Below are 24,861 nucleotides of genomic sequence, written 5' to 3'. Positions count from 1 at the left end.
TGCTCCAAGAACAAGGTAGCACACCCCGATCTAGCCAAACATTATGCTCATATGGTGCCCCCTGTCTTGATTTCAGTTTTCAATAGTTCTGCTGGATACGGTGTGCCACAGCAGAGCACATACACTGTTTACCCAGTAATGAGGTGCGCTTTTTCCTCGAGGGATTGATTCAGTTCCAGTGCTCTATTACCGCTACTGTGCCCCCGTGTGAAAACGACTCCAGGGACTGTGAATGATCCGGAATGATCTACTCACTATGTCTCCCACTCCCTCCCCTCTGTGCCTCGTTGGGATTTGCAATGTGTTGTGCAATCTGCAATACTTGTAAAAACAATTGCCAAGGTGTTCGTGCACAAAAAGGGGGGACCACTTGGCCGGGCTGTAAAATGCCCTTAATTAATACAAGGTCTGCTCACATCCATTGTTATTCATCATGTGAAACTAACAAGGCGTAGCAAAAAGTTAATGAATGCATAATAAGTATAGCGTTGCCCTGTATATGTAAACTAGCACAAATGTGTAACTGTGTACCTATTAGCAGCACATGAGTGTGTCGCAGCAATACAAATGTTTAAGCTGTTTGTTTTAAGCACATTGGTGAGCGCATTATGAAAAGAGCACGTTTCCCTTCTGCTCACACAATGTCTGACTTCTCTTTCTCTGTTCCCATTCTCGCATTCCCTCCCCCTCCCCCCCCTTTCCTCCTCTCTAGCCCAGCACTCAGTTTTGCCTACCCCCCAACACCCGTGGCTCTGCACCAGCAGCTTATTGGCCGGCAGCCCGGAATAGTGGGGTCTGCGTTTGGCCACAGTCCGCCCCTGGTCCACCCAGCACCTGCCTTTGCCACCCAGCGGCTGATCCCGGGCATGGCACCGCCCCCGCTGGGGTCCACAGAGCGCAGCATTGCTCCCACCGACTCCTCACAGGTGAGATATGGTTGGCACACACCCATGCCATTTATTACTGCGAGCAATAGCTGATTGGTCACATGATGATATAAAGAAGGAAATTAAACATAAAGTATAATGTGATCGCAGACAGCCCACCTTAGCTTGTACACCTCCTGGGAGTTTTTTTGTACACGGTGCTTCATTGCATCATGTCTTGGGCCACTCTAGTGCTTTAGAATAGTATCCCAAAGGGACAGCAAGGGGCTTGTTAGCAAAAAAATCCCACCACTAACTCCATTAATCACGAGAATGAGGAAACGCTGCTAGGCCAGAATCTGCTCCACAATGGATGAATTTAAGTGTGTTTTCCCTTCTATCCATTTCTCATGGCATGTAGTGGTTGAAGTATACGGGAAAATAACATTTTTTGCCTTAACTGTTTTATCCTTGCATCTAGCATTTCTACTGTAACAGACCCACATGTTTTTTTTGTTTTTGTTTTTTTTTTTTTTTTGTGAAACAGCCCAAGAAAGATTTCAGATGTTTGAAGGATGTTTGAAACTAGGCTTTTGCACACCAATCCTTCTTCTCAAACCATTACGCTGTGCTGTCCAGTACCCAGAAAACAACATCCATTTTGAATGGATGATATTATAGACAGCAGTGTCCAGTTTAATGGAAGTGAAATCCTCAGCATTTATCACCTTCTGGAGTGCAAAAGAATAATTAAAGGTAATAAATGAAGGCACTAGCTATTCCTCATGAAGACAGACCCTGAATACATCTGAACCGGCTACCATCATTGGCCCTCCATGTAGACAAGTAAAACCAGATTCCCTTTTGCTACTTAAGAATCACCTCTTTATACAAGCAAAACATGTGCTGTCAATTAATGTAGTCACGCGACGAGTCCACCAAAGTAGTCGAAAGCTAGTCATGTTTGTGACTTACATTGGAGGAGCTGTTTTGTCATTCAATGGGAGATTTACTGTCAGTGAGTAAACATTTAGCTGAAAGAGAGAGATGCTCGACTGTATGCTGGCTGGTAAGAAGAGCACACTGAGGGGCCAAGGAATTCCACCTCTTTTTCCAGATATTTTTTCATCCAAACACCCTCCCACAGCATTTTCCTGGAGACCTTGGCCAGAAAAAGGGAGCTTCCCTCCAGGAGAGGGGATTCTGGGCCAGACACACACTCTGGTCATTACAGGGTGGACAGAAAAGAGAGCTGCTGTCAGCGATACTGTGGCCATTTCCGGAATTAGGTTAATTGTGAGGTGATGTGAGAAATCTGCAGGTAGTTTTCCACATTTTAATTGACATCTGGTCTCTCTATTCAAACAATGATGCATCTCTCCTGGATTTGGCATGTATCAGAATTGGACTTCATCACATCAGACTGAGCAGTACTTCCTTATGTCAGAGGTGTACAATATTTTGGTGTACCAGTACCTCAGCAGATAATAAGATCAAACCCGTGATTTCACCTTAATATTTGATATGGCTGCAAAACTGTTGAACCAAAAATTTTGCATCTGAAGAGCTAAATACAGCATCTGAAAAGCTTTGATCATAGAAATAAAAATAAAATGATTTTTGTCTGATAATGTTCTGTGCACTACTGTTTCTATGGTAAACCCCACTAAACCATTTGTTGATACAAAATACAGGAACACCCCAGAAGTTTACCCGTTCAACAGACCTGAAGAAAGATGAAAATGTATTTAAACACAGTCTACACTACACTACAATACACTACACTACACTACACTACACTACCTACAGAGTGTTAGATATTCTGTGAGATATCCAGCATGAGAGAAAATGGTTGTCTGTGACATTGCAGTCCTGATTCGGTGGCACGGTTGCAAATGCACTCGGACAGGGCAATAACATCCTGACATTCCAGAATGTGCAGCCTAAATCGTGTCATTTTCTTCCACGTGTGAACACAGAACAAACCAACAAGTGAGTCTGCAGTCAGCAGCACTGGGGACCCCATGCACCACAAGCGTTCCAAGATCAAGCCCGACGAGGAGCTACCCAGCCCCGGAGCAGGGAGCGTGCAGGTGAGACTGGCCCTGTGCTGGTTAGGGAACTGGCCTCCTAACCCGAGTGCTTTAGGTCTGAGTTCCATATCTCACCACCATGGGATGAGACGTGTTCTTTTTAGCAGTAAATACCCACCTGTAAAATTGTAAAATATCTCATTTAACTACAGCTGGATAAGGGCGTGTGCTGAGGAGATTGTCTCTATAGCATTCCCAAATGCCACCCAGCCCCCTTTTTCTGTGTGTTCCTGGGTCCATCTCCTGCCCTCTCACCAGCAACTCTTCCATTCTGTATTTCATATGCTTCTGATACGCACCAGGGGTCTGAGCCACACACACACACACACACACACACACACACACACACACAGCTTTGGGACCAATTATGTGACACAATGTAAAGCTATTTATTTGGCCCTTTCATTCAGCTGCTTGTTGTGGCTGCAGCTTCAGAAGAGATAAGTCCCATTGATCTTAGGGGCACTCAAAGGAAATTGTTTTCCTTTTAATCAGATGCCTAACTGAATGGAAAAATAAAAGAGAAATTAGGCTGTAGATTTTATAAAGGGCTCTGCATGTGCGTGTGGCTATGCAGCTATGAGAGTGCTTTGTGTGCACTGGAAGACAAGCTCACTGCCAACATTCTTGTGAATGGATTCTCCCTCTCTCTCTCTCTCCTCTCTCACTTTCTCTATCTCCTTTTCCATTTCCCTCCCTCCGTCTCTTTCTTCCCTCTTTCCTTACCCAAATGCCTTGTAGTCATGCTTTTCACAACCTCTAAAGCGGTGTGCCGTGCCAGGCTAATGTGAAACAAATGTGCTGGATGGGACGAGAACATCTTACTTTGAGCAGGGCCAGGCCAGGGGTTCCCAACTACAGCATCAGCCATCACGCACAGAGGGTTGTGTGTGTGTCTGTGTGTCTGTGTTATATGTTTGCATATCATAGCTTGCATTTGTAAATATGCGTATATCTGCGTAGATATACAAATGTACACGTGTCAGTGTGAGTGTGCATAGGCCTATGTGCGTGCACGTGTAAGTTTGTATGTGTGAGTGTTTGTCTATGTATGATTGTCAGGCATTCCTGCTATTGTCCCTCCACCCTTTGTCCAACAGCCCCTTGGCAGAGCAAAGCTGTTAGCTGGCACGTCTCCCCTACTGCTGCTCGAGACCCCTCTGCGCTGTCCCGCCCTCTTACTCCCGCCCCGGGAAATACTAAGACAAACTTTATTAATCACAGCTGCAGGGTGCAGAAGGGCACCTAGCCCTCTGCCATGTCCCGGGCCGGCCCCCTCCAAACATTTTAAGTTGACAGTGAAATATGCCTGGGATAATGGAACAACCTTCAGATGGAAGTAGGGAGAGAGATTCTTCAAATGTTTGACCCACACCGGGGCGTATATCAAGTTTAACATGGAGCGAGGGTTTAGTGGTACATTTCCTCTTTCAGACTGCCATAAGCTCTCAGACTCCTGTAGAAGACCTGTTAAATCTAATGGCTGCGGCTCCGCTGTAACTGCCCTGCTCTGTTCCCTTGCTGGAATGGAATTTATATGGCACCAAACACCAGTACAGAGTCGCGTCAGCTACTAAAGGCAACTGCTGATATTTTGATACAGCGTGACAAAGCACCAAGGGGATTCTCTGTTAAAAGCTTCACAATAACCTATTCAAAATGTAAATTAGTGCTAATGAATATCATATCCGCGTCAGCCCAAGTGCAACCTAAATGCAGTCGTGCTCAGTTTTTACCTTTGACAGCGTAAGTTTATTTTCTGGCAGCTGAAAATAACAAGAAGCATTTTGAAAGATTCTGAAAGATTGTATTTTGAAATTGTTTTTTGAAAGAAATCTGTGTTGACAAAATGCATTGTGGTGAGATTGTTTTTCTATTCTGATGAATAATACCACCACAGATGATATTTTTGGCTTGATATCTTTCTGTTCAAGATTTTCCTTCTCTTTGATCTGACTCTTACTCTCTGCCCATTCCTGCTACTTGTAACTGTCTCTTTTCGTTGTTGTGCTAAAACCGCACTGTCCATTTCATCGTCAACAACTGATCTCCAGTCACTCATCATTAACAAAGAACACCTAGGTACACTTCCTCTCCCTCATTTCTGTCATGTCTCCTTGGTGCTGCTGTATTTCCTTTCCCTTTGCTGCACTGGCCTGTGAATGTACTCCTGTCTGGTATTCTTTCATTCATGTTCTGAGCTACACCAGGACATTTGACCAACATAAATGTGTCACCCACTGACAAGTTATCCCCCATCCCCACCATATCACTTATGCACATTTCTTCACTGTAGATTAATCACCCAGTAGTCAGGCCGCCACTGCCCAGTCGCCTTTGCTTGGCTGTCTCTGGTTTGCCAGTGCAGTAACCTCTCCTGGGCTCTTTCAGGACCAGCCCGAGGGGATGACACTGGTGAAGGAGGAGGGAGACAAGGATGAGAGCAAGCAGGAGCCGGAGGTGGTGTATGAGACCAACTGCCACTGGGAGAGCTGCTGCAGGGAGTTTGACACACAGGAGCAACTGGTGCATGTGAGTTCACCCACAGTTCTCCGCCTGCGATGGTCCGTCTCGAGCCGAAAAACAGAGCATGAGGGCAACAGGAGCAATTTGTGTATGTGACTTCCCTGACCCACTGGGGGAGAGCCAATAATACTTGATCCATAAGCTCCTCTCTCACATTAAGAAGTTCCCAGTGGGAGTTAACTGGGGTCAGGCACCTTTGATCACTCAGTAACAGTTCAACACAGTAACAGGTTATCAGCAGCATCTCAAGACAATGTGCAATTAGTCACTGCACTGTTGCAGACTATCGGTGACACTTAAAGTCAAGGATGTCTACAAATGTGTTAGCAGGATCAGTCTGTGTTGCATGTTACAAGTTTACTCCCCAGCCCTAACACTTCCCACAGGGCACCAGCCAGCAGGGGATTGGACAGTCCTTGTTGGACGCCCCCCCCCCCCCCCCCCAAACCACTCCTCACTGGAGCAGCGGCACCCAAGGGGGAGCCTCTGGACTAAACTCTCCACAGCGAGGTCCTGGATCTCTGACCCGTTGGTACATGCACAAAGGGAGGTGGTCATGACCTCTGCCCTAAGTGTCTCCCACCGAGTCAGGTTACTCCGTAGTATGTGTATCAGCGGAAGGATTTTGGTTGCCGTTTCAGCCCCCTCCCTTTCTGCAATCCAAGTGTGGCCTCTTTCTCCTAGGAAGCCTGCATCCACTGTGCTGTCGTCATTTGCAGTCTGCAGTATGTGCTCGAGCTCATTGGGGATTATTACACACCCATCTGGATCTGTAAACCTGTTCTGTTATGTGGTCGCTGGATCCAGGATTGGTTTCAGGGATTTATTTAATGGGGCCTCGGTCTGAAGAGCACGTTCTGTTGTGAATACTATGTGAAACACTAGAAGGTAATTGATTTAGCCCATTCTGGGCCCTGCTAAATCAGACCATAAGCTTCCTTTTGTTGCCCTCTGTCACTTGTCAGTTGAAGCCTTGTGAATAGAGATGAATTCCTCTCATCATATTAGGAATCCGAGATTAAGTTCAAATATGCAATGATAATCAAGAATGGAAACCAAGAAGGAAAATAGATGTGAACTCTGTGGAAAATGTTCTTAGACATTGTCTATACCGCACTTGTAACCTTCCTATTGAACAAAAGAGACCCAAATATACATATGTAGGTTATATTAGAAATCAAGACAGTCTTTACAAGTTCTGTATCCTCCAGTGGATTTTCACCATAGCTGTCCATCATAACTGTAACACAAGAACGTGCTTTCTACCCAAGCCTTTTTTTTTTTGCGGGGGTGGGGGTGGATTCTTGGCAAGACCAGCGCGAGCCCTGGTCAGAACATTGCAATATAGTTGAGGTCACATGTTCACTGTTCCTTTCTGCTCAAGAAAGTGTGTTATTGACCGGGTTATGCTGTTGGCTCGTCTGACTCAGGCCAAATCAAAACTGACCCAGTCACAGACCACAAATTACAACTCAGCCCTCGATGGTGATGATATTTCATTTGAGGAGAAAAAAAAAGGATTTGACCAGAATAGAAGAAAAAGACCAACTGAAGAGGTTGTCGCTGGAGTCAGTTCAGATTTCAGTCACTGGGCCTCTCTATGGCTGCTTTTATATGATTAGATATGATCACTGGAATAAATCTGATCTCTCTGGGGAGTTGAGTTAGGTCACAACTATGATGGATGTCCATCCTTTCCTACCTATCATTTACAATTCATTCATCCCTATAACAGGATTTTTTTTTTGTTTAAATTTTCTCTGTATATTATTCCAAATGTAGTTTTACTTTATGTCTCCTGATAGAAAAACACACATACATGCTGATATACACACATAAACACACACAAACCACCTTTGTCATGTACAAAGGTGTCACGTAAACTTAATAGCTTTACTGCTTAAAAAGTTAGTCTTAACTTCCCCAGCATTGCCTTAATCTCTACAACAGCTCCAGTGGAAGCCAACATTACTTTTCCACTTTACATATGAAAAGTGCAATGGATTCTCATTGGTCCAGAAACTCCTTGTGACAACCTTGGTATGAGTATGAGAAAAGCAACTCATCCTTACTCTAGCAGCAGAAACATGAAAGCTTGAGCTGGTGGTAATATATACAGCTGTCCCCCAGCCCTCCTTTTTAACTGCACATGTCCCACCCCCCCTCCCCAACCCCCCACCCCCACGCATCTGATAGAAAGATTCCTGGCTCTCCATGGCTGTCTATCTGCCTTCTGACATTGCTATCCACAGCCAGCCGCAGTAACCCCTATCTATAATTGATATCCTTGCCATGGAATAGGCTGCCGCCCGCAGTTTAAGGGGCTCTGCTGAAAGGTTGAAAATCTTGACAACTTCTTGCCCTTGTTTCCTGGCGCCCGGCGCTCAGTGTGTCTGCTAGCGCCGCCGGAGTCTGGGCAGCGTAGTGGGGGGGCGGGGGGAGGCACTCGTCTCCACTGTACGCTTCTCATCAGCACTGCGATTTTAGCTCCAGGTGGGCAGCTATTCCCACAAACCCCCTACCCACCCATCCAACCACCCCCCCCCTCCCCCCCACCTCACTCTTTTCTCAGGTAGCAATCAAAGAGGAAGACCTTGCACAGTGCAGAGAGTAATCCGCATGTTGGAATTCCTCAACGCTTCTTTCTATTCCTCAGAGATCAAAATTGTTTTTTTCTGCGTTGCGATTTATTTTCCGTTTTATATGCTCACGCTGATAGGGTTGACATGCTAATAAAAATTTTCGCCCACAGAGTTCCTCCTCTCTAATTTTCCAGAGCTGAAGTGAAAATGGTCTTATCTCCGTGGTCCTCAGTAATAGGATAAATATGGTACTGGGACCACAGTGCCTTTCAAATATATTTGATGTGGGAAATTTCCATATATTAAGTGTTTAAACAAAGGACCACCCGCCCCCTTTATTTCAATGTGACTTTTGAAATAGTGTTGAAAATAACAACAGCAGCTACTCCATGATTTGTGATTTATGTTTTTTGATTTTTATTATGTTTCTTTTCTATTAAATAATGAAAAACGTTTACTTTAAAAATTATGTTTGTCCAAAGCTCAATACAAAAATATACGGCAACATACGGCATTGGCTCTAATTCTACAGAAAGAATTTCTGACTTCAGACTTCTCACAAACTCAGATTAATTTCAGATACCAATATTTCATATCATATGATATATGATAATAATAGTTATTCTGCTTTGGAGCTATATTCTGCTCAGTTTCTTTAAAGAATAAACATTTTTAATTGGCCAATTGATCTAATATTTTATATTTCAGACTGCTACCACCATCACGCCACTTCACCTTGTTCAAAAGAAATCCTGTTGTGCTCTTGAAGTGTACTTTGGCAAATTCAAATACAGTCTCGCCATGATACACAGCAATATTCCTTTATCCTCCACATTTAAACAGTTTGGTTCATGCGATAAGATAAACATCATATCTCAGCAATTTAACTCACTTATCTTTCCTCCCCAGTTGGCAAAAGCAAGGCGGGTGTCAATTTTGATTTATATATTTATTTCGCACAAAATTTTCTCAGCCCGACAAGCCCCCTGCAGCCCCTCCCCCCCACAAAAGCCACCTTTTGGAATCAATCGCACCTTTCCCTTTTCAGTCTTTCACTCCTTCCTCTTTAAAGGGAGCCCACAAAAAGAAGAGAGGGGGTGTTTTTTTTTTATTTTGGGAGCGAAGAGGAGGGCCTTCATGGGGAAGGCAGGGGCACCGAGTGCCAGGGTGAACATTTAGAGAGAGAGAGGGAGAGGGAGAGAGTGAGGGTGCTCCTGCGTCCCTCTGTCGATCCTGCGCAGCCAGCCCCGGCGCCGCTATGATGCCCCTGTTCTTGGAGGGAGATAAAGTGCTCGGCCCCCGAAAATGAAACAAAGCTGAGGCTGTATCCCTCCCTTGTGTTGCGGGGAGATAAACTTGGGTAAAGTCTGAAAGCGCCCCCACTCTTGCTTCTGGCAGGGGGCTTTAATTGGTAAAATGCAGATTTTTTTTGATCAGGAGGAGGATTAGGCACATTATCTGTCTGGAGTATCTTATTCTGAGATGAAAAGGCTCCGCTGAATTACACATGCCAATTCCAGCCCCCCTCCACACGCACACACACACACCCCCACCCCTACCCTGCCACCGTCCGCCCCCTCCCTCTCCCCTGTTTCTCTCTCTCTCTTGCTCTCTCCCCCTTCCCTCACTCACTTCTTTCGTTCTTTTTTTTTTGTACAAAGCGCTTCAGCGATTGACATCACAAAAGACCATATGATTTATTAGTCTGTACTTGATAAAGCTAAACGGTGTTGCGAGTCCCACGGCTTTATGAAATTGCCTTGTAAACAGGCCCCTTTTATGCATGGCTGCATTTTAATACGGGAAGGGATATTTTTGAGAAAACTCCTGATAAGGAGAGCGTATAAATAAATCAAAAAGCGGGATACGCATGGAAAAATAGCTGGGTAATGAGCCGACACACTTGGTGCGTTGGATGGAGTTTTCAGGGATGTAAAAGTGTGAGGTTGTATGTTCCAGTTGGGGTAGATATCTGTAGATATCTGTTTGTCTGTTCTTTCTATGTCCCCATCTCCACATTTATACACTTTTGTATGTGTGTACTGTATATTACACCGCACTGTAGACATGTACAGGCACTTGTCTGAATGTGAGTATATTGCAACTGTGTGTTGCATCGGTGGGCTGCATCGGTGTGTGTCTGCTTTCGGCAGTATGCGTGCATCTGTGTGTGTGTGCATTTGCACACACCCCCCCCCCCCCCCCCCCCCCGTGTCGCTAGCACGTCAGATCCCGGCTGCGCCCAGCTCCTAAATCCATCTCGGTGGCATTTTTACAGTTGTTGGCCGATAAGCTGGCAGGTTGAAGATGAATAACCGTGGCGGGACGCTATCAGCACCTGTTTGTCGATTTCCCAAGAAAAAGGCCTGTCTGTTCAGCATGGAAATTATTGATTCAATAAAAATTGCCATTAGATCATGCCATTAAATTCATGGGAGCCCCATGATGGCGCACCCTCCCTTGTCAGTGCACCTGGCTATGTATCACATTTGTCACTCGTGTGGTAATTCATAGTGGTTGACGCACTGGGGAACAGTCCCGGAGCCGATCCGATCACAACCCCCCCCCCCCAACTCAGGCTATCGAGCGACGCTCAGCAAACTGAGCTGAGGGTGACACAGGGATTCCCTCTCAGGAAAAAAAACGGCAACATGGAATTTGGCATGGGGTTTTCTGCACTGTGAAGGGAGATGGGGGGACTCCTTCTGAGAACGGGGGGCTTGGAGAAGCTGAGGCCTGCTCTGTTGCTGGAGGGTCATGCCTGTTTGAAAATAATCAAATCCCCCTTCAGTGGGGACAGTGGTCTCTGGAGGGATGCGGGTCAGTCTCCTGGTGTGGTGTATGTTGCTCCACGTTTTGCCCGGGGTGGAGTGATGTGAAAAGACAATGCTCCCTTTCTTCCCTCGGGTTATACCTGGGAAACACAGGAGCACCTCTCCTGTGGCTTCTGCGCATCGCAATCTGCTGCCTCAAAAACAGGTCGTTCAGTTGTCTTGAGTTTAAAAGGTATCAGACGGGACCCCGTCGGTCCATTTGCAATCAGTGCAGTGTAGTGATTCATGTAGATGTAACTAAATGAAACTTCTATTTAACAACAAAAAAAATATTTTGTTTTATTTAGGGTATGAAAAAGGTAGGTCTGGTTATATCCTGACGACCATGTTGTTTATGAAAGTTTGTAAAATGGCAAGGACTGTGCAGTAATGGAACAATCTGGGAGTCAACAAAACTCTCTTGAGAGTGACTCCAGCCCCAAGGATTCATGCAGAATTTCTGTCTACTTCAAATCCCTGTGTCAGACTTCAGATCTCCTCTCTGCTAACCTAGGAGCAACATCTGCACTTTCTCATGATTCGTTTTCAGGTAGGACTTAAGTGGACTAAAAGTAGGGCACCTTGGATTGCATGAGCAGGGGTTACCATCGTACAGCAGAAACCCCTGGATGTGGTCTGTTGTTCACCGAAATGTTTTTGGTAACCAGGAACCATACAGTTTGGCTTGGTCACAATGGTGCCACGTAGTGATGAGCGAAAATTTCCCTTCGCATTGTGCACCATGATGAATCAAGGCACACAGATAGCAGTTTTTCAGCGCGAAGAATAAGATGTCTCTCTCTCCTTCACTCTCTCTCTATCCCTCACTCCCTTTTTCCCTAAGGCAGATTCCTCCCTCTCCCTGTTCAGGAATGTAATAATACAGGTTCCCTCTCTTCAGGATATTGTGTCTGTCTCCCTGTGTTTAAATTGCTCTCGGAAAAGCACTTCTGAGGGCAGTACAGTATTTTCTTTGTAAGAGGGCCAGATGTTGACTTTATCCCTCGAGGGTTCAGTGTGTGTGTGTGTGTGTGTGTGTGTGTGTGTGTGTGTGTGTTACCTCCCCTCTCCCCAGCCAACAGCATAAGCCATTAACCCCTTTGCCGGTCGGTGCTTTAGCTTAGGAGAGAGAGAGAAAGAGAGGGAGAGAGAAAAAAAAATACAGACATAATGGGTTGGTGGAGTTGTAAAGCCCTGGCATTTGCAATGCTTTGACTGAACTTTTGATTCGTCCCCCCCACCCCCACCCTTGCCTCTCCTCTTCTTCCCCTTAAAGCCTCAGACTGGAAGTTGCCGCAGCAGCACAACTGTCAGCGCTCGTCACGGAGGGGCAGGAGCCCAACCTGATGGGAAGTGACAGGGTTTTATTTCGAATCCCACTAAATCTTCCTGAGATTCGCAGCTCTTGCTTTAGTCCAACACATTCGCAGGCTGGGGCTCTGTGTAATGAAAGGAAAAGAAAGGAACGAAGGGCAGAAAGAAGAGATAAATGCACCCAGCTTCTGCCTGTCTTCATGCCCTTTTAGACTTCTAGTTTTTTCCTCCGAAGGAGTAGGCAAAGGGTATTGTTTTAATCACCAAAGAATCCAGCCAAAAATTATCTAGTGGTTCTTCTGGAAGCCAATTGGGGATGGCTTTGTTATGACAGATGGCGTACGTTCCTAGCAAGTCTTTAAAGCCTTTTTTATTCATTTTCAACCAGAACCGTCCACAGCTTTTACTCCAGATTCAATGTAAACCATACCTTATGCTCTCTGATTCCATGAAGAGTTATATAATTTACTGTAAGCATACTCTCTTACAGTTATAAGGGTTATAAGGGTTTTTCACCAGGTAAACTAGCTGTAAGGGGAAAAAATGTGAGATTGTGATAATTCACACTGACTGGTGTCACTTTTTATTTCACTTTTTATTTTGAGAAGAAATAAAAACAAGATTCACACACCCATAAATCATACTTTTGAAGTGGAGCTGAAGAATCTGTCTTAGAGTGTTTTCACATATAGTCCTTTTAAAATGAAAAAAAACTTAAAGTGGACCAAAAAGTGAACCAACAGAAAAGGGACTCAGTTCTTTTTTCGTTCACATTGAAAGAGGACTCAGTTCTCTTTCTGGGCCACTTCAGCTCTAATGGGGCCTCAGTCCTCTTGCTGTTCACACTATAATTCCTCTGGAGCTCTCAGACCTTTACTGCTTTGGATTATGGGTAGCTTTCACTTGGCTTTCACTTTTCAGTTAACATCTGCTATATTGCTTAATGTTAAATCGCTGTTTCCTCAAAGCTAAAATTAGCTAGAATTTTTCCAATGTAGTGTTCTAATTGCACTGGATTTAGCATTTGCGCTAAACGGCACAAATCACACCGGTATGACCGAATGTGCGAAAGGGTTAAAGCGAACCGAAGTGGGGCCAGAGGTGGTCTCAGTTCAGTTCGTTTCAGAGGGGTCTGACTTCGTTTGGAGTGCTCACATATGTGCAAAAAATGCTGACTAATCACTCTGAGTTCATTTTGAGGGCTGAAAGGGACTGAAAGGGGCTGAAAGTGTGAAAACACCCTTACTCTCCCAGCCAGTAAACCCATCCTGGAGATCTCTGTATCACACAGACTTTTCAAACAGCTCATAATTAGCTTTCATCAGTTGTCCCAGGTCAGTTTCCATAGGCCCTCTTGTGGCATCTGGGTGGCATTACACCCTCACGGCCACATTAATGTGATTTGCCATATTGCTGCACGCAGTGTTCTCATCTACTGAATGTCCTGAAATGCAATGGGACAATGGTAGCCGGAGTTTTGTAGTGACAAGCAAGTTGCTCGCTGTTTTGTGACACCCTCCGTTGTGTTAGTGTCCACACCTCACAGACCATGTGACTGTTTAACCATGTTTGTCAACTCAACAACAGCAACCAACTCCACAGGGTTCCCACTAACCAAAAACTGCGCTTATCACTAGGTTTGCAGTAAGCAGCTTGGTCGGTTTTTTGATTGTGCTGAACGCCTGGACCCAAAGGCTAACTGCCCTCTCTTTCTCCCCCGTCTCCAGCACATCAACAATGACCACATCCACGGGGAGAAGAAGGAGTTTGTGTGCCGCTGGGAGGAGTGTTCCAGGGAGCAGAAGCCCTTCAAGGCCCAGTACATGCTAGTGGTCCACATGCGCAGACACACTGGGGAGAAGCCACACAAGTGCACGGTGAGTGCTGTAGCGGTCAGCGTTCAACCTGGCCCTGACCGCAGCTGAACTCCTACTCTAGAGATTGTGGAGTATGTTTTTAAAGTGGTACTGGACTTCACCTCCGTTCAGCCCGGTGAAATGGTGTGTACAGGTAATATCACGGCAGGTCTCTGAAACGTTTTGCTACCGCTCTTCATCAGCTAAGATGGAGTGCGGGAGTACAGCAAGGGGAAATTCCATGACCTGTGAATGTTTGTGTCAGTCAGGGTGGAGCTAAGGCAGGTACTTGAATATGAAGTAATTGAATCAGCGGTCTGATTATACATTTTGATATCTGGAGGGCAGAATGAAAACTGATTTTGGGTTAAAATGTAATCTTTTAAATTACAAATGGATCATTCAACCTTCTGCAGGTGCACAGTGTCTAACCCTTCCATGTATCCATGTAGAAGAGCAGTTAGGAATCTGAAATTCTAGACAGAAGGCTACCAGCTCAAATCCCTGGTATAGCACTGCTGACTTCATGACTTGCTTCAGTAAATACTCAGTTATATAAATGAATTATATGAGAGGAAACTCAGGTATGGACTAGAGCAGCACCAGTACGGTGTGAACAAGGAATTACACATGCAACCATAAGGGTGTGCATTTGATTCCTTAGATGGGGAATTGTCTCTGTACCCTTTAGCAAGGAAATTAACACAAGTTTTATCAGGAAAAAATCCAGCTGCATGAACAGATAATACAAATATGGCCACCTGGAAGCCACACACATTGCCCTGAATAAGTGCATCTGCAAATGAATTAAGATAAGGTTATAATGTAATAGGAAGTAGGAAAGTAAAATAAAAGTTTTCTGTAAGGAGACTCATGTCTGGAGTGTGCACCCTCGATTCCCCCCTTCAGTTTGAGGGCTGTGCCAAGGCTTACTCACGGCTGGAGAACCTGAAGACCCACCTGCGCTCGCACACGGGAGAGAAGCCCTACGTCTGTGAGCACGAGGGCTGCAACAAGGCCTTCTCCAACGCCTCCGACCGCGCCAAGCACCAGAACCGCACACACTCCAACGAGGTACGCACACACACACACACACACACACACACACACACACACACAGAAGCGCGCATGAGCAGGTATGCCCTTACGGACACACAGGAAACTGAAACTCTCCAATAAGGAAAATTCTCACCAGAAATTCATCCGCTCAAATGAGGTACAGAATCACACAGATTTGTACACAAATATGGCCGTGTATATACACATAGGAGGTGTAAGATTTTTCTCCAAAAACACATTCGCTTGATTAAGTTGCCTGTGTGCGTCCACAGATATGTGCGCTTATACATCTACACAAAGGAAGCTCAAACCCACCAATAAAAAATCTCACCAGTGCTCCAGTGCGATACAGATACAGACACCAAATAAGATTTCTTAACACTCAAAATGCTCCAAAGCGCCAGCAAATCCCATCTAGTGCTGATTGTCTGAAAGGCTGAGCGCCATACTGTCATCAGCAAAGGGACGGATTCCCCTTCGTCAATAACCTGTCATACCTGTAATCTGCCCTCCACTGCTGGCTGTACCTGCTCTATAACTCAGTCTATTAGACTCAAAGCCTGTCTCCGCACAGATGGGGGGGGCTCAAAGAGGGGAGCAGCACGAGAGTCACCGACTGATGGAGCGGCACCTCGTGGTTATAAGTCTTCTGTTCTGCCCTGCAGAAACCCTACATCTGTAAGATCCCGGGCTGCACTAAACGCTACACTGACCCCAGCTCCCTGCGCAAGCACGTCAAGACAGTGCACGGCCCAGAGGCGCACGTCACCAAGAAGCAGCGGGGGGACACACACCCCCGGCCCCCTCTGCCTCCCCGCGACCCCAGCAGCAACAGCCAGAGCAGGTCCCCGGGACAGCTGCCCATGGGCTTCACCGACCAAAGGGACTACAACCACACTACCTCAAAGCAGGACGAGTGCCTGCAGGTCAAGTCCATCAAGACCGAGAAGCCCATGGTATGTCCCCTTCCAGGACAAGAGGTCATTCATCTGAGCTAAGCTCTCATGGTACAAACCTTGTGGCAGTAACAGTTTAAGGTTGTGTGCCCTGTGACAACACTTATTCACCTTCTGGAAATGTTTCTGACTATGGCATTGGATTTCAAGGGCAGCACTGTGATTCGGTGTCTGTGCAGCTATTTGCATAACCATATTGAATGGAAAACAGCGTCAAGATTAATAAATGTAAATGTATGGTGTAATATTTATCCCCACAACACCTATGATCTAAGCTAGTTCCTTGTGTACGAGTGCAATGAAGAATGGGTCCATTTGCATTCAGACGGGCTCATTTGGTATTTGCAAATGACACCTTGCATTTGCACCTCTGAGATAGTCATGAGATTCAGACTTAATTCAATATTGATAGCTGTGACATCACAGGGGGAGATGTCATTATGTCTGAGCTCTGTGCCACGTCTGCTCTTCCTCTGTAATAAATGAACCTTTCTTCTGTCCAATGCATTGTGCATTCCTTGCTCTGACTTCCTAAGGACAGTGGGTAATCAGGTGAGACAGGCATGCTTTCCCTTTATCTGCTGGCATTTCTCTGTTTGCGTTCACCACATTCCTACCACTCATTTGCATCGCCATTCCTTTCGGCATCAGGTAAAACATTCTGGGGGTCTTTTTTTGGCCAACATTCTTTTGGAGACACAAAGAGAAAAAATCCACACTCCTCCAACAACAGCGAAAGGCTACCCCGAAAGCCTTATGCTTGTTGCCATTTGAAAGCCGTCCTTTAGATCACCGTACTTTAGATGGCGTTAGTGGAGGTGCTGATTCTTTGGAATTAGGGTAAGGAAAAAAGGTTCATTGAGAGCGCGGTAAAAGGAGGCACTGTTGTACACATCTGGGAACATCCCATCCCCTTCAGCAGCCGTGATCTTTTAATTTCACATTAGAGTAAACAACCCGGTTTGGCGCTTGCCGGCCTGAAGAGGAATCATTGTCCACGTTCCTCTGTTTTGAAAATAGTGCAAACAACATTGTGTCCCCCCTTGCTCTGTGATTCATGTTACTGCGTTTGGCATTCTCCATGTTCCACGCTCCATAGCACAGCAGGCATTATGGTTCCACGATGAACTGCACTTTTCTGCATTAAAGACGGGACATTGTGCAAAACTGGCAGCCTTAAACCAATTATTTTTGCTAAAAATCAGAAAGTGATTTTTTTTTTTATTTCTGAAATTATTTATAGTAAATCGACTGTAGAGTTTGAGCCTTCATTGGTATGCATTTTTGATCACTGAGAAATACCATAGCCTTGCACCATGTTCCCACCGAGACCAGACTTATTCCACTTTGTGTGTTCTGCCATTTGTGAATGTGGGCGACTTGCACATTAATTCTGTCATTTTAAGGTCATGTCGTCGTAGTTTTACATTATTTCTGACCAGTTCATTCCCAGATTGCAGATTTTGGTCTAATATAGAGGCCGCTTTTTTCCATCCCACTTAGATGTCACTAAGTGACACTATCTTTTGGTAGAGGCCCCAGATAATTGGCTTAAAGTTAATCAGTCAGGTTGAGAAGTAACACATCACTCGAGTGCCTTTGTAATGACCACTCCTCCCCCCCTTTCCACCCTGCCCTCACCCACCCTCCCAGGCGTCTCAGCCAAGCCCTGGCGGTCAGTCTACATGCAGTGACCAGTCCCCCCTCGGCGCCCATTCCGGCAGTGGAATCCGGCTTGCTGTGAGCGGGGGCGGCGACGTGGAGGAGGAGGAAGAGGAGGAGGACGAGGAGGACACCCCTATCATGGATTCCACCGTGTCGACCGCCACCTCCGCCACGCTAGCGCTGCAGGCCCGCCGCAGCGTGGCGCACCCGCTGCGCTGGATGGAGCATGTGAAGATGGAGAGGCTGAAGCAGGTCAATGGCGTCCTGCCCAAGCTGGGCCCCCACTCCCCCAAAGGCCCCGCCCTGCCTCCCATCATAGGAAACGGTAATTCCCACCGTCACTTCCTCTTCAGCCATAAGCCAGTTCTAATTGGAGTTTGTATGGACATTGTATATGTATAGACATGTATATTGCAGCTGCGGCCATCCTGTAAGGTGGTAATTACCAGCGTGGAGGTTCTATATCAGCATGCGTTCTTAACTAGAAATTTCCTTTTATACTGTCTAGATGCATTGTTGTATGGATAAGTGATATTGCTTTAAAGCTTGTGATTTCTATTTAAGTCTTCAAAGAGCTCATTTCTCTGCTTTTGTTTGTTGGTGTTGAGTGTTGTGAGTGAAGTGGAGTGACAGAGTGTTCTCTCCCTCGTTGCTCTCCTCCGCAGGCTCATACCCAGTCCAGAGTGGCTGTGGGGGGGTGTCCCAGCTGCCCCCGCGGCCGGAGCTGTGCGGTGCGGAGCTGACAGTGCTGAGCCTGCTGAAGGAACGGCGGGACAGCGGCGGCAGCACCGCCAGCTCCGCCTACCTGAGCAGCAGCCGCCGCTCGTCCGGCATCTCGCCCTGCTTCTCTAGCCGCCGCTCCAGCCAGGCCTCGCAGGCCGAGGTGGCGCAGCACCGGTGCCACCGCAACACCAGCGCCGCCGACTCCTACGACCCCATCTCCACCGACGCCTCCCGCCGCTCCAGCGAGGCCAGCCAGTGTGGAGGAGTGGGGGGAGGAGGAGGAGGGGGAGGGGGCGGGCCGGTGTGGGGTGGCGGAGGGACGTGCGGCGGCTCGGGGGGCGCGCTCAACCTCACCCCGGCGCAGCACTACCGGCTGAAGGCCAAGTACGCAGCTGCCACAGGCGGCCCGCCGCCCACACCGCTGCCCAACATGGAGCGCATGAGCCTGAAGACGCGCGTGGCCATGATGGGGGAGTGTGGGGAGGCTGGCGCCCACCATGCACTCCCCCCTCTGACTGCGCCGCGTAGGTCCAGCGACGGGGGCGCCATCAACAGCAATGGGCTCCACGCCGGCGGCTATGGCGGGTATAGCCGCAGGGGACTGTTCCCGCATGAGCCTCCGGGGAACCCCGAGAGGAGGGCCAGCGATCCTGTGCGAGTGCAGGGCCCTGCCGCCTTCAGCAGGCCCCGAGTGCAGCGATTCAGCAGCCTCAACAGCATGCAGCCGCTGCCCCCGCTGCCCGGGGCCCAGTTCCCCGCGGAGGGGCAGGGCCTGAAGCTGCAGAGCTGCGCACGCTCCGACGGGAACCTGCGCCACGGTCTGCCCTCGCCCTGCCCGCCCAGCATCAGCGAGAACACCGCACTGGAGGCGCTGGCCATGGAGGAGAGCAGCCTGCTCAGCGACGAGGACATGCTGCCCGACGACATGCTGCAGTACCTCCATTCCCAGGGGCAGGCCGGACTGTACGGCCATTCCAACGGCACGGCGCCCAGTGACGGCTCGGGCTCGCTTGACCCCTGCCTCCTGGGACACCCCAGCGACTACGGCCCGCTGTCGGGGCACCGGCTCAGCCAGCCTTTCCACAGCCCGGAGCAAGCGCTGGGGGAAGAGCCTGGCAAAGAGGTGATGCCCATCCAATGGAATGAGGTGAGCTCGGGGAGCGCCGACAGGTCGCCGCTGAAGCAGCAGCAGCAGCAGCAGAGGTACGGCAGGTGGCCGGGGTCAGAGCACGGCCTCTCCGGCTGGCCTTTGGGTACGTTCAGCAACATGATGGTACAGCAGCAGCCAATGTATCCCTCTGGCGACTCCAAGGACTGCCTGAACCAGTGCGCCTTTCAGCAGAGCAGTTTCTCACAAATGGGATCATTCGGCGGCAACCATGGAGACCTAGGTGACGGTAGGGGAGTCACCATGCTGCACGGGCAAGGGATGAAGACAGGGAAGCGGCAGTCGTGCAGGATAAGCTCAGGGAAGTCGGAGGTGTCCTACACCATGTGCCCAGAGATGCAGAGGAACAGTTTGCTGCCTGGGCATGGCTTCTCCCAGCCCAGCTTCCCCCAGAATCCCCTGCAGACATCTGCTTCACCACAGGTGAGCTTTCCACAGAGCCACCTCGTCAGCCGCCAGCACAGCAACAGCCTGCTCTTCTCTCGGGCGCACCAGAGCTGCATCTCCCAACCCGCGGAGCTCCACCTCCATGGCCAGGCAGCGGCGGGCCCTGCCGTGGCCAGCGGGAGCTGCAGGAGCTCAGGGAAGCAGCAGCTGTACCCGAAGGAGCAGAGCGCCGCCATCCCGAGCCAGCAGCCCTTCTCCAGGAATGGGGTAGGGTTCAACGGCTCCCTGTCCCACCAGGTCTCTGGCTTGAAGCTGGAGGCCACGGAAAACATCCAGGCCAGCTCCTGCACCGCACTGCAGCAGCAGCAGCAGGGCATCCTCCAGCATGGGTTTGAGGACCGTGGCATCTGCTTTGAACCGGCAGATGTCAAGAAGTCATCCTTCTCCGACCCACAGGACCCGTGCCTCCTAGATACGATGACTGTGGAGCAGACGCTGCCGGCAGACGGCCCGGCAATTCTCTCCCCGGACGCCGACCAGGTGACCAGCACTGTGGACAGCGGCGTCAGCATCCTGGACGGCGTGGCGCTTGACTTCGATGCCATCCTGGACGACGGGTACGACCACAGCAGCCTGATTTCAGGCGTCATTAGCCCCGGAATCTTCCAGAACCTCTCCCGCAACTCATCCCGCCTCACCACCCCACGCACCTCTGTCACATTCCATGGAGCGTCCGCCGGACTCGGCAACATGGCCATCGGGGACATGAGCTCTCTCCTGACCACGCTCGCTGAGGAGAACAAATTTCTGGCCCTCATGCAGTAGCTGCTCTGTCCTGTGGGGCCAACGACAGGACAAAAGGGACACGTGTAAAGTTAGGAACTGAAAATATAAGAAGATTAATTTTATATCCATCTCATCCCTGATTAGCGGGGATGAGTCAAACTTATTATATATTCCTTTTCTGGAATTAAGGCTATTTTTTAAAGACCTTTTTGTATTGTTTTATTATAACGACATAGGGAGGCTGTAGTCTTCCATCTGTTTGAAACAGTATTCCATGTATTGTCACTGTTTGTAGATGTAAAATGTTGGTATAAGTGCATGTGGTAATCAAGATTAAAAATAAGCATTGTCTTTTTTAGTGTGTAGGCTAATCCATTTACCGATGTATCTACCGATGAACTATTTACTCATGGTAAGGTTACATGGGCACCTGCTTATAAGTCGTCATGTCAACAGGTGAAAACGGGTTTCTATATTGCATTCAACAGGCCCCGAGGTTATATGTATCTGATTCGTTGTTTGTTTTGCTTTATATTTTTGATATTGTTGTTTTGCTAGTATTTTTTTATGTTTGCCAAATGTAAAAGTCAGTGTTTTAGTGGTTTTCCATGACTCCCAGGTGATGTGGTTTTCTGAACATTTTAGGTATCAAGTCCAAAAAAGAAACATTTAAAAAAACAATCTGTGATGCATTCACAGATATCACTAACATCCCATTAATGCATGTTTGAAGTGCTCTGTTTACACTGTCTATATAGGTGTCTAAATGTATATAACATTTTTTTACATGACAGTGACAGCAAGACTATATATAAATATATATTGTGTGTGTGTGTGCACGCACACGTGCATGTGTGTGTGTGTGTGTGTGTGTGTGTGTGTGTGTGTGTGTGTGTGTGTAGCCTCAATGTCATTTTAGAATTCTCTTATGATTTTGGTAAATGTTGTTCTAGTGGTTCTATTGTCGAGATGTTTTAAGTGCTGACATGCTTTCCACATTTATTTGTGAGCACCTTGAGTAGTATTCATTTTACAAGAAACAGAAATGGAGGTTTGAAAGTCTGTATCATTCTTAATTTGAGGAGCATGTCACCTCAGATACGTTTATGAACAGGAATTCTCTTGAGGACCCAAAACCACAGAGCACATGCAAGGTGGTTGCACTTAACTGCATTTTAGTCACTGAGAATGCATTGCCAATTCCTATTCCCCATCCATTACCAAGACTTTAGACCCGTTTTTAGTTTGTTTTTCTCTTCACCTAATTAGTTTCAGTGTTAGCCATATAAAAGACCCTTGTTGCGTTCAGCTATTTCATGCTATTGATTACAAACCACCTGGATTCTGTTACTCAAGGTACCTCCTTCATGTCACTTTAAGTGGTACACAAAAAGACTTTTTTGTGAAGCATACTGAATAAATCTAAAATCAGGATGATCATGGATGAGTCCTGCCATGAGAGGGCCGAGGTATTGGTATGACATTTTTCAAGAGAGAAGTGCATTCAACACGCTACGTATTGATTTGAATGTTTGTTGTTGTAACGATAAAGGTACTGTTTGTTTGTTTTTTTTTGTAGCTGTAGGTTTTTTATGTTTGTAGTGAGACGACTTCAGCAACATGCTGAAAATGGTATTAGCTGTCACCTGTAAAGAAGGCTGGAGGGAGTGTTCATAAGGTATGTGCCTTATCTGCCTGTCGCTTGAAAAAAAAGGAACACTGCCAATCTTCCATGGTCAAGTATTAAGGAACAACATGCGTTAGTGTATTGCAAGATCTAAAAAAAACATATTCATGAAATAACATAAGATAAAAAAGGATTTTCTGTCTGTGGGGGAATTACTGTGGCAAGACATGTAAAATAGATCTGTTTTTTAAATTTTGTTTGTGAAAACCATGATTTCAAGTTACCGCATTTCTTGCCTTTGTTTCGTGTCTGTAAATACATTATCCTTTGGTAGATTTAGTTGAGATATGAAGAGGCCTTGCAGGCTGACAAAGCAATTACTTTTATAGCAGGACTCCTGTGACCCTAGTTTTAGTCCAGGCAGAACTGGCTCTATAGCAGTGAGCGCATAGTGCAACTGTTTGCCAGCAGAATCACTTAGCTCTTTTATAACTGACAACAAATGTTTGTATGATTTTAATAAAAAAAGGACATTTGAAACCTCTCTCTCGCATGCTTACTGTTTCTGACTGTGGGTTTTACAGAATGCCTAGCACAAAGATAATACACACAAAAAATCTTCACTTTATCACTATAGTGATTTCATTTACTTTTTCGAAAACAAAGGTTAATATTTTGTCCGCGTGATGCAACAACAGGACTTAATCCATCAAACCTGTACAGTGCATAACATTGAGGCTCCATTATCTGTGTTCAGTCCACAATGCCAAAAGGAGAGGTCTCAGGTCTTTCACACTTACAGACACCAGGGCACTTGCAGAACAGTCCTGACATGTAACCATAAGGCTTACAGGAACATCAAGAAAATGTCCTGTGGCCTCATTTTAAGTCTTTGGACTCCAAAATTCAGTTCAGGCTAGTTGAGCCTTTTTCTTTCAGTCTTCCTTTTTTATTCATTTGGAGATCCACAAAACATGTTTGAAGTCCACACAGGAATGGGTCTCCCCACAGAGTATGAATCATAGTTCTTTACATCTCAATCAATGTGGAGCAATCAAGTAAGAAATAACCAACTAACTGACAAAAAAACTCTTTCTTTTGACTTGGATATTTAATGTAGGTGAATCCAAACAGATCAGCTGTGGAGTTTGTTACTGCTGAAGGAATGTGTTTAACTTACTTCTTGAATCATGTCAGAAACGTTCTGATTTAGAAAAACTCAATTATAGAGTGAACTGCGGTTAAAATCTAATTAGGGCTGAAATACTTGTCCTACCTACAGTCTGTCTGCTGGAAAAAAACTTGAACTTTGAATGTGGCTGTATAATACAGAGGAAGCTGTGTTAACCAACCAAAATGCATCACCACTCTTGACCTGACGTCCCCCTGCCGGCTGGGAATTTTATAACTCTCTTATATATGGAGAGTTGTCTCCCTCTGCTGTTCATTTGTAGGAAATTTTGCATTTTAAAAAATGAAACAAAAAATTCAGAGAAAGCCATCCCCACTCTAGATGTACATGTGCTTAAGTGGAGTAAAAAATATCAGACCCATGAATTTATAAAATACTCAAATAAGAAACATATGAGGCTATACATCATATTTAAATCCACTACTTTTTGTGTTTGAACTGAAACCTTCTATGAATGAGACTGAATCAGACCATGGGTTTCACTTCCCACAAACATCATTGGATCACTGATACAATGCCATTTCACACTAGTGGTGTTTCCAAACACTGTCACAATGGTTGAAGGATTTAAAGGTGTTTCCGATTACTTGCATAGAGGTACACTACACATCTATATGAAGAACAACATTTTGATTGCTGCATTTGATTGCATTTTTGATTGGCTTCTGTCCAACTCAGAGGAATGGCTGCTAAACCAAATCCAGGGCTTGAACTATCTTGGCATGGCCTCCCATGCAGTATGATGCTCTTAATATAAAAGAGTTCTCTTAGAAAATCTGACAATGAATGCATAAATGTACAAGAACATCTTAAATAAAAGGACAATACAGCTGACACACAATCATAAATTTACAGATGTTCATGTCTTCCCTGATTATATGCGCTGTGTGCTTAATAGGCCTGCCTCTTCTTGTAACGATTAGTTCAACTAACCTAATTACAAAATAAGGTGCATTGTGATAGTAGATCCACACAAATGCAAAGTTCTCCTCAGCTAAGTGCTGTTCAGTGGTCTTTGCTGCAATTTTGCAGAACAGCAGGAAAAGCATCACCAAAGATAAAGTAAGTTGATAGGGGAGACGTAGAGGTGTGGCACCCATTGTGGAAGAGGGCAGTAAGCTACTGGCAGCCCGTCACAGCCTTACCCAAAACATTCTTGTAGATTCACTGAAAACAGGCTTGGGGCCTTGGACTCACTGGCATGTTTATTGCCAGTGAGCCCACGTTTTTATAGTGTCAGGTTCCTAA

At 46.5% G+C, this 24,861-nt stretch overlaps 1 protein-coding gene across 1 annotated transcript in view; it reads left to right on the top strand.

The window, feature by feature from the left end:
* The window catches only part of gli3 (GLI family zinc finger 3), a 122,586-nt gene extending 101,719 nt beyond the window's left edge, over positions 1–20,867 (top strand). The window contains exons 8-15 of the mRNA XM_036521423.1: positions 713–926; positions 2,846–2,959; positions 5,351–5,491; positions 13,922–14,071; positions 14,960–15,124; positions 15,775–16,065; positions 17,719–18,055; positions 18,396–20,867. Coding sequence (XP_036377316.1) covers positions 713–926; positions 2,846–2,959; positions 5,351–5,491; positions 13,922–14,071; positions 14,960–15,124; positions 15,775–16,065; positions 17,719–18,055; positions 18,396–20,833 — 3,850 coding nt within the window. The 3' untranslated portion in view covers positions 20,834–20,867. The remainder of the gene's footprint in view (positions 1–712; positions 927–2,845; positions 2,960–5,350; positions 5,492–13,921; positions 14,072–14,959; positions 15,125–15,774; positions 16,066–17,718; positions 18,056–18,395) is intronic.
* The last annotated feature ends 3,994 nt before the right edge of the window (positions 20,868–24,861 follow it).

Source organism: Megalops cyprinoides, chromosome 2 (genome assembly GCF_013368585.1).
Source record: "Megalops cyprinoides isolate fMegCyp1 chromosome 2, fMegCyp1.pri, whole genome shotgun sequence".
Taxonomy (NCBI): domain Eukaryota; kingdom Metazoa; phylum Chordata; class Actinopteri; order Elopiformes; family Megalopidae; genus Megalops; species Megalops cyprinoides.
This window is presented reverse-complemented; position numbering and strand designations above follow the sequence as displayed.